Genomic DNA, 10,127 nt, shown 5'->3' on the forward strand with positions numbered 1-10,127 from the left:
CTCAGCTGGCCCCCCGGGCCACCCCCAGCCTGGCTCTGTGCCGCCCGCCGGCCCTCCTCCTCCAGGGGCTTTTTCGTGGCCTGAGCTGACTGAGCATCACACTGGGTGGCAGTCCCCAGCAGAGCCCATTTCCTTTTATCCAGGGAATCGGTGAGGACCCCGAGACAGGGCCTCCTGGACTGCCGGCGGAGCTTATCCTCACGGATGCGTTTAGCACGGGCGCCCGAGGCTCGTTAAGTCAGCTTTGTCTGGGGTTCGCGGGTGCTCTCAGGGAAGGCGCGCAGGTGTGACTTTTACCCACAGCTCGCGGGATCTGTTTAATGACTGCTTGTGTTATTGCTTCCAGGTCAGGGGTCACCACATTGCAAAACTTGATCCTCTCGGAATTAGTTGTGTAAATTTTGATGGTGCTCCAGTAACTGTTTCTTCAAACGTGGGTGAGAATTAATCTGTAAACGCTAATTTTAATGTAATTTTACTTTTTTTTACCCCTTCCCTCTTTTTTTTCTCCTGTCCTCTTGTGTGTGTCCTTCCCTCTCCATCGCTGGCCCTTTCGTAGATACGAGGGCACCATGTAGCACAGCTGGACCCCCTGGGAATTTTGGATGCCGATCTGGACTCCTCCGTGCCCGCCGACATTATCTCCTCCACAGACAAACTTGGTGAGGGTCTGAGCGGCCAGCGCCGCGCTGCTCGGCGCCTCTGTGCCCCCGCCGTGGCGGCCAGGGCCGCGCGGGCAGAGGGCGAGGCTCTTCAGTTTCCTTCGTTCTGATCACTTGGAATCTATCGCTGATGCAGCCTCACGAGCCTCGCGTGTTTGGGGCGAGTTATTTTTATCCCAGCTTTTCAGCCAGATTGTATGAGTTCGATTGTCTGAGTGTCAAAATTGGAAAGTGAAATTTGGGGCCAAAACGGTTTGTGACTCAGGGAAAAAGATGATGCCCCTGGGCAGCGGGTCAGAAGGTTATCCAGTGACTCGCTCTTCTGGCTGCAGGTCCCGAACCTCAGTGCAGTGCTGCCTCTGCCTCCTGTCACGGGCCATCCGCTCCGCCACACGGCGTGGCCTGCCTGTGACAGGCGGAGTCCAGAGCGAGGACACATTGGGTCTCAATGCTTAAATGCCGGTGATCACACTGAGGAAACTGGCAAGGCGTCCCCAGTGTGCAGGAGGCACTCGTGTGGGGCACAGGTGGCCGTCACGCTCACGCGCACCCCTCCGCTGCTTCGTGTGTGCAGGACGTGGCTGGGCTCACAGCGCAGCCGCCCCTCAGGTTAACCCTGTCTGTCACCGCGCTGCTAACCAGAGCTACAGAAATAACGACGTGATCGGTTTCAAAATGGGCGGTTTCACAGGAAACACTGTGCATGCTAATCACACTGACAACTTTCTCCCTGCCTGACGCAGCTCTGTGGGAGGGGACAGTCTCACCCCTGTGCCCTCGTAGGCGTGGCCAGCGGTAACCTGGCGGGCCAGGGCCCTCAGGTGAGCAGGTTGGTCGCAGCTCTGTCTTCAGACATGCGTGGACAAGACGGCGTTTCTCTGCGCTGCCCCTACTCTCAGTCCCTTAGGGGGACAGGTTGGAGGAGCCCCCCTGAATATCATTGAATAGGGCCGGTTCAGGTCGTAGACTATAGTTGGAGGTGACAGCTTCCTGCTCCCAGAAGTGGGCTTCTCTGTGCAGTGTCCCCTAGGGCCCCGGAGCCTCCTCCCTCCTCCCCACCACGTAGCCCTGCAGCACCCCGGCCCGACACACCTGTGCTCACCTGTCCTGAAGCCTCCTGGGCACCGTGAGTCCTCCGGGCAGGGGCCTGGCCCACAGCCCTGCAGGGGGCCCTTTTCAGAGCTCGAGGTCTGCGGACCTGGCCCAGCTCTAACGTGGCAAAGCATTTGAAGAGACCAGAAGGGCCCGTGGGAGGGCGGGGTGTCCTCGCCCAGTGGCATCTGTGGGTGCCGTTCCTCAGTGTCAAAATGGACCTTTTCTAGTGGTTGCTCACTCTTGTTAGAACGGCCTGGGGACCCTAGAAGTCTCCTCTATGCCACCTGCAGCTGGTCAGACCAAGCAGTGCCACAGCGACAGGCCCGGACAGGGAGCCTGGCAGTGAGGACTCAGGCCTGTGGCACTGCCCAGCGCCCCAGCCCTCAGCTCCTCGGGCAGGGGCAGCGCCTCTTTCGTCCTTTCTAGCTCTCGGCCATCGCAGCCTTGCTTTACGTCCCACTCTGGAACGGTGTCTCTGAGTGTTTGTGCTTCTCATGGTGAGAGTGGACATTGCAAACCAGGGACACACAGCAGTGGCCCCAGAGCCTCCTAAGCTCATTGGAGGAAGAGACGCAGCCGCCTCTGGCCCAGAGCCCTTCAGAACCACTCAGAGAAAGTCGTGAAGCAGCCCCCCTTTGCAGAAGAAAATACATTTCATCCCAAGAATTTGAAATAGTGTGACATAAAGGTTATCAATTCTTTCTTCACGAAGGTGCGGAATCGCAAATAGTGTCAACCCCGAAAGTACGAGAGTCTGAGGGGAAACGCGCCGTGGTGGGCACGGGTCGAGACAGCAGCAGCCCTCGTTGGCCAGGTTGTTCAGAACTCAGTTACCTCCTCGGGATGGCACCTGCAGCCTCCTGAGCCCCGCCAGGGTGAGGGCTGGGCGACTGTCGGCGGTCTTGGGCAGTGGTGCTGGACTCTCTGGTAGGGAGACTCAGAAACGGGGCACGCGGTAGGGTGACATGCCAGGTCTCGTGGTGGTCAGTGGCGAGGATGGGGCTGCGCCCGAGTAACGGGACGCGGCGGCGCAGGAGTGGGCCTACGTGTGGACTGGGGGAGCACGTGGCTGTGAGGGGTCCTGGGTCCTCCGCCGCTGCCCAAGCCCGGGGCCCCCACGCCTCCTTCGTAGGTGTGGGGAAACAGGCGGGAGATGCCCACGGCCACACGTCAGCAGGCCCGGGCGAAGGCAGAATGCCCGTGCGCAGCGGAAGCGGGCCGTGGTCCGCTCAGTGTCTCCAGCAAGGCGCCATGTGAGGGGGACTTAACTCTGGGAAGTGCCGGCCTAGGTCCTGTGCCAACATCTCAGACATTCCCCGGCCCCTGAAGTCGAGGCCTGCCCCTGTCCACGGGACAGGACACTGCATGTGGGATGGCGCTGTGGGCGCAGCAGCGGGGGGTTGGGGAGATGGGGGCCTTGGTGCACCCTGGCTGAGCTTGACCGTCGCACTGGGACGCGATCTCGGGTGTGGGGTGCCTTCCCGATCGTGCCCCGTGGCCACGGCCCAGCACCCCGTGTCCAGCAGACACGGCTCTCACGTCTCCACGGGCCGGGCGGGGCGACCTGCGCGCTCAGAGCCCGGCGGCCGGGGCATCTGCCCTTCCTGCCCTCTGGTTCGTGTCTGTTCTTTGCGGTTTATTTTAAAAATACCTAAGTGCAGACGCCCCCTTAGCCACGGGATCTGTTCCAAGATGCCCAGTGGGTGCCCGAGGCTGTGGGTAGAGCCCAGCCCCCTGCAAGCTGTTGTCCCCTGTGCACAAAATTGCGATGGCGCTAGTTTGTAAATTCGGCACAGTGAGATGACCGACACCGGACAAGGAGACGGGGCAGTTGGGACGGTACTGCAGTAAAAGTTCCGTGAGCGCGGTCCTGCTCGCTCCGCTCACCAAGACGACTGCTCGGTGACGGGCGGCGTGACCCCGCTGGGCGTGGGGACGAGTCACGTTCTGGGTGGGATGGAGCCGGCCACGCAGTCTCATCACGCTACTGAAAATAGTGTGCACTTGGAAACTTACAAGTTGTCTACTTCTAGAGTTTTCTGTTTGATATATCTGGGCCAGGGTTGACGGGGGATGACTGAGCCCACAGAGGAGGGGACAGCTGTAGAGATAGAAACAACAGCAGCCACGTGCCCGGCACCCTGGGAACAAGCGTGGACATTATCACGTTGCCTTCTGGTTTTTCACGGAGATGGTGCAGGTGCGGCCCCCAGGGACGGGGCGGGTGGGGCAGCGACACCGGGTCCTGTGTCGGGTTCCAGGGCAGGAAAGTGGAGCCTCCATCCCGCCTGGGGCAGAGCCGCTGCCGCCCGAGGCCTCTGGTGGGTGCTGTTGTCCCCAGCAGCAGGGATGAATCAGTTCCTGCCAGGCGCGACACAGCCTTTGGCGCACTCACGAGCAGGACGTGACAGCAGGAGCGGGATGGCGACCACACTCTGCCCCTGGCCCCATGCGCCCTGTCCCACGGCCCATCAGACCTGGGGAGGAGCTCTCCCAGCGCGAGCCTTCCCCTCGGCCGTCCTCCCCATCCTGCCCGTCCCCGTGCCCCTCCAGTGTCTGTCTGTCTGCGTGTCCGTGCTCCCGCGTCCTGCGTCCCGCGCGCCGGTGCCGCTGGGGGTGTGGCCCTGACTAACCCGCCTGTCTTTTTCCTCCCGCGCCCCGCGTCCCCGCCCTCAGACCTTGCCGTTTTCCAGGACCGACTTCGAATGCTCACAGTCGGAGGTATGGACACATAGCCTCTGCTTACCGGAGCTGAGGACGCGCCCGGACGGGACGTGCGGCTTTTCCAGCATGCTCTGGGGAAAGTCGGCACGGCACTGTCACGTGCTCTGAAGTCTGATTGTTGGGAAATATGTGTTTCTCCTGCCATTTAGTTTTTAACTAGCAGGTAGAGCTGCTTCTCTGTCACATTTGTGTCCGTCCATTGTGTTCTGAGAGCATCTCCACCTCACGTGTGTCACCATCGCTTGGCTGAGCTCCCGTGGGGGGACTCGCTCGCTCCTGCCGTGGCCGCCCCGCCCGCCCTCGCCGGACTCTGGATTCCCTCAGGCTCTGCGCCCGGGACAGGGGGCCCCTCGGATCACCCCACGTTAGAGGGACGACGGAAGGGAAGCAGAGGCCCCTCAGCGACCCTGGGTTCTGGGCAGAGCACCTCTGAGGAATCCAGAGTGCGCGCTGTGTCATCTGCCTGCTGTCCCCCTCCATGCTCGGCGGCCAAGAAGCTGCCTTTCCCTCCGCCTCTCATCGTACCTGTGGGACCCCGGGTTGGTCAGCTCACGATTTCGAGATAACTGTAGACTCGCAGGCAGCAGCTAGGAGTGACAGATCCGTGTGTCTTCCAGCCAGGTCCCCAGTGATCACCCCTCGTCAAGCACAGCACATCGTCGCAGGTTGCCGACACAAGTGTGTGTCTGTCCCCACGGGGCCTTTCCTGCTGCCCCTCTGTAGTGACACCACGTCCCCTCTGCCCCACCCTTGTGGAACCCCTGGCCACCACTGCTCTGTTTTCCGTTTCCATAACTGTCATTTCCGGGATATTACGCAAATGGGGTCGTGATGTGTGATGTTTGGAATTGGCGGTTCCCGGTCAGCGTGATTCTCGGAGTTCCATCTGGGTGCTTTCCTGTCAGTTTGTCCCTGTCGTTGCCTGTGGCCTACTGTGGCTTTAACCGTTCGCTTGTCCACGGACCTCGGGGTCGTTTCCTTTCGTGGACTAACGGGGTCTTTTGAGTTGCAAAAGTTCTAAAGTCCGGCGGATGCTACGTGTCAGCCTGCCTTCCTCGGTCGTGCTTTCCGTGTCGGGTCACGAAGGTCCCTAGCTCGACCCCAAAGGTTTTCTCCTGTGTGTTTTTCTAAAGATTTCATAGTTTGGCATTTCCGTTTAAATCTAATTCATTTTTAGTTAATTTCTGTATAAGACAGGAAGTCCAAGTGAAGGGGTTGGTTCTGGGTTTTTGGGGGGTACCTGTGGGTGTCTGGGGGCTCCAGCACCAGCCACTGTGAAGTTTGGCTTCCCCTCAGGGACTCGCTTCTGCGCCTCTGTCAGAAATGAGCTGGGCGGATCCGAGTGGGTCTGTTCTGGGGTCCACTGTTCTTTCCTTCGGTCTGTGACTGTTACCCACCGGTGCCATCCTGTGTAGACTGTTGTAACCGCTGCACTTGGCCTTCCCTTCTCAGAACCGTCTTGGCTGTTCGGGGTCTTGTCTCCGTTTCCAGGAAAGCTCGCTGACATCTGGTGGGAATCGTGTTCAGCCCACAGATGAGTGTCGGGGCGTCGACAGGTGTGCAGATCTGCAGCCTCCCCAGCTGCTCAAGACTTGATACCTCCCGTCAGCCTTGTGTACTTTTCAGCACACGAGGTCCGTATGTGTTTTGTTAGATTTACACCTAAGTGTTTCTTTTTTCTTTTTGATATTAGTGCCTACGCGTTCGTCACTAATCGTTAGAAGTAACAGTTGACTTTTGTGTCCCTCTTACGTCCTATGACCTTGCTGAGCTTACTTAGTCTAAGGGCTCTTTTTTTTTAGATTCCTTAGGATTTTTCTATGTAGGCAATCATGTCATCTGAAAATGGAGACAATGATTTCTTCCTTTCCGATCTGCGCCTTTTCTTTTCGTGCCTGCTGTGCCCTAGCTGGGACTCCCAGCACTGGGTGAGTGAGTGGGACAGTGAACGCCCTGCTTTGCCCCCGATCTCAGAATGAGCGCTCAGACTCCACCGTCAAGGTTCACGTCAGCCACGGGTTTTGTAGATGCCCCATCAAGTGGAGGGGGTCCACCTCTGCTCCTGTTTTTTAATTACAATTGGGGCTAAATCTTGTCAGTTACTTTTTCTGCATCTCTTGATGCGATCGTGTGATTTTCATCCTTTAACCTGATGGAAGAATGGATCACATTGATTGATCTTCAAATACTGAACCAACCGGTACTACTGGAGTAGGCCTTGCTTGGTCATGGCATATGCTGCTTTTTGTGTATCGCTGCATCCGTATATATTTTTTTGCGTTCGTATTCATGAGGGATGTTGGTCTGTAATTTTCTGTTTTTGACTGTCTTTGTTCATGATATCACGGTAATTCTAGCTAGCTTCATGAAATGAGTTCCGAAGTTTTCTTCCGACTTCATTTTCTGGAGGAGATGGTGTAGAATTGCTGTCAGTCCTGTTTAAACATTGGCTAGGATTCTCCGGCTGAGCCATCTGGGTTTGGAGATTTCTCTTGCAGGAGCTTTTTGTTGATGAATTCCGTTTCCCGAGTCGCCGTAGATCTGTTCGGTTGCCTGTTTCCCGTCGGGTGAGTGACAGCAGTTCGTGTTGCTCTGGGCGCGTCACCTCAGTGCGTATGCAGGGACCGTCCGTCGTGTTTTCTTATTGTCCTCTCGCTGTCTGCGGGGTCCGCACTGGTGCCCACGCCGTTCCTGGCATCGTCGATCCGTGTCTTCTCTTCTTCTTTAGAGCCGTCATGCCGTCGGTGGTCTCAGAGAACAGCTCCTCGTTTCACTGATCTTGCTCTTGCTCTCTTGTTTCCAGTTTCATCGATTTCCGCTCTACTTCCTGACTTCTGGTTCCTTCTCAGCTGGGTGGGGCTTTTCAGTGGTGGGAGCTTAGATGACTGGAGACGTCCCTGTTGCGCCTGCTGCCGTAAACGTCCCTGTCGGAACTGCTGTAGCTGTCTCACAGGCTTCCATATGTCATATTTTTATTCGGTTCCACGTATTTTTTGATGTCCCTTGAGATTTCCTCCCTGACCCATGGATTATTTAGTTTCCAAGAATTTCGAGATTTTTCTTTTATTTTTTGTTACGGATAGTTTGGTTCATGGTGGTTGGAGAATGCACCCCGTATGATTTCACTTCTGCTTAATTTGTTGGGGTTTTTATGGCCTCGTGTGTCATCTGTCTTGGCATATTTTCCACGGACACTTGAATGTGTATCCTGTTGCTGTTGGGTGACGTGTTCTGTAAGCGCCCGTCAGGTCCTGATGGCTGACCGTTGCTGAGTCCTGTATCCTTGCCAGTTTTCTCTCTAGTTTTTCAGTCAGTTATCACGAGAACAGTGTTGAAATCTCCAACCATAACTGTAGTTTGTCTCTTTCTCTTTCCAGTCTTACCAAGTTTGGGTTCACATAGTTTACAGCTTGGTTGTTTGGTGTACATACGTGCAGAATCGCCGTCTTCTGGGTGGATCGACCTATTATGTAATGTCGTTTTCTGACTGGTCATTTTCTTCGCTCTGATGTCTACTCTGCCTGATGATTATACAGCCAGACACACCTGCTTTGGTTTGATTGTGTTTATGATATACTTTTTTCCATCTTTTTACTTTCAGTCTGCCCTCATCATTGTATTTGAAGTTTCTTATAGATAAGCATATTGTTGGGTCCTTTTTTGTTTTTTTAATCCACTCTGCTAATTGGTATATTTAGATCATTTATATTTAATGAAATCGATATGTTAGGACCTATGACTATCATTTTATTCTTTATTTTCTGTTTGTTCTCTTTTTCATTTTTTTGCTTTTTTCTGACTTCCAGTGTGTTTTTAAGCTTATGTTTTTAAATTTCATTTTTATATATAGTAATTTTGGTCACATGTCTTTTGTGTTTTTAACCTTTTTAATGGTTGTCTAGGTGCGACATCATACATACGTATCTGTCACAGTCTACTGGTGTCATCGTTTTGCCAGTTCAAATGAAGTTTAGACACGTACCTTCCTTTATACCCCCTCATTTCCTCTTTTAGAATGTAGTTGTCTTACATGTTTCCTCTACATAACGTTTAGAACCACATCAGCCAGTGCTATAAATTTTGCTGTGACCGTCAAACAATTTGGAAGACCCAGCGGTGAAGGAAGTCTGTTTTATTTACCCATTTTTTGCTTTCCACATTTCTTCCTCCCTCCCCATGTCTAAGATTCCTTCTGATGCCATTTTCTTTCTGTTTAGAAGGAACTTCCTTTCACCATTCATTTAGGTGGCAGGTTCTCTTAGTTTCTTTCATCTGAGAATGTCTCAATTTCCCCTTCATTCCTAAAGGTTATTGTCACTAGCTGTAGGGTTCTGGAGAGACAGCTCTTTCCTTTCAGCTCTGATAAGTGTGGTGCCACTTCCTTTGGAGTCCATGGTTTCTAATGAGGAATCCATTCGAGTTGTTTTTCCCTCCAAATAAGGTGTCATTTTACTCTGTTTTCAGAATTTTTCTTTAATTTTCAGAGGTTGAATTGAGCTGTGTTTTGGCATGGATGTGTTTGGGTTTATCCTCTGAGTTCACTCGGCTTCTTAAATTTGTGGGTTTACGTCTTTTGCCATATTTGAGAAGTTTTCAGCCGTTATTTTCCAAGTCCCTTTTCAGCCACCTCCTTTCTCCTCCCCCTCTGGGATCAACATGAAAGTGAGATATTTTTTCTAAGGTCACATGTCCCCAAGGCTTTCTTCATTCCTTTTCCAGTAAATTTTCTCTCTTCTCTTCAGATTGGTTAATTTCTAATGTTCTGTCCCCAAGTTCACTGATCTCTGCCCCAATTCTGCCACTGATCCCACCTACTGAGTTTTAATTTAGGTTATTACATTCACACTTTCAGATTTTCCCACTTGGTCCTTCTTTGTATCTTCCCTTTTTTCAGACTTTCTATTTGCTGAGTCGTAATCTTTTTTCATTTGTCTCTCGTGTCCTGCTGCAATCCGGTGAATCTGAGGTAATTCTAACGTCTGTGTCCTGTTGCTGTTCGCGTTCAGTCTGAGCTGTTCCTGGTTCTTGTTAGGAGTGATTGCATTTTGAAACCAGGACATTTGGGGGTTAGGAGACTTGGCGTCTTAACTTCAGTCTCTGCTACAGTGGTCCCCTCTGAGCGTGCCCTGGAGGGAGGCCCCCTCGTTATTCCCGGGAAGGGACGGACGTCCTGGTCCCCCGAGGCCTCTGCTGACACTGGGTGGGGGAGCAGGCTGGCACACTGCCTCCTGGGGGGGTGAAAACTTGGGCCCCCTCTTGGGCCTTGTCTCAAACCTTGGATGGGGTTGGGGGTCAGAGCACTACAGCCTGGCGAGGGCGTGGGTGGGCTTGCAGCGCTGTGTGTTTGGGCGAAGCGGGCAGTGGGGCTGCCCGGCTGGGCTGCCCCTCCCCTGGTCCTTCAGCAAGAGCAGCTTTTCTTGGTGCTCGCTCTCTGCACCAGCAGGAGCCCCAGGCCGCGGGTCCTCACTTCCAGGTCCGGGACCCCTGGGTGGTCAGCCTCCTTCCCCACGTGCAGAGTCGTCCTATCTGTGGTGCCTGAGGTTTTAGCTGCACTAGGTGAGGGTGAGGGAGGAGGACGTATTCTCCGCCCTCCCGGAAGGCAACGGCTAGAATTTAATTTTTCTAATGACCGGAGAACTCAGAAGC

At 54.2% G+C, this 10,127-nt stretch overlaps 1 protein-coding gene across 1 annotated transcript in view; it reads left to right on the forward strand.

The window, feature by feature from the left end:
• OGDH (oxoglutarate dehydrogenase) overlaps positions 1–10,127 on the forward strand; it is a 47,917-nt gene that overhangs the window by 21,601 nt on the left and 16,189 nt on the right. Inside the window, exon 4 of the mRNA XM_006911478.3 lies at positions 560–662. Coding sequence (XP_006911540.1) covers positions 560–662 — 103 coding nt within the window. The remainder of the gene's footprint in view (positions 1–559; positions 663–10,127) is intronic.

Source organism: Pteropus alecto, unplaced genomic scaffold, assembly GCF_000325575.1.
Source record: "Pteropus alecto unplaced genomic scaffold, ASM32557v1 scaffold214, whole genome shotgun sequence".
Taxonomy (NCBI): Eukaryota; Metazoa; Chordata; class Mammalia; order Chiroptera; family Pteropodidae; genus Pteropus; species Pteropus alecto.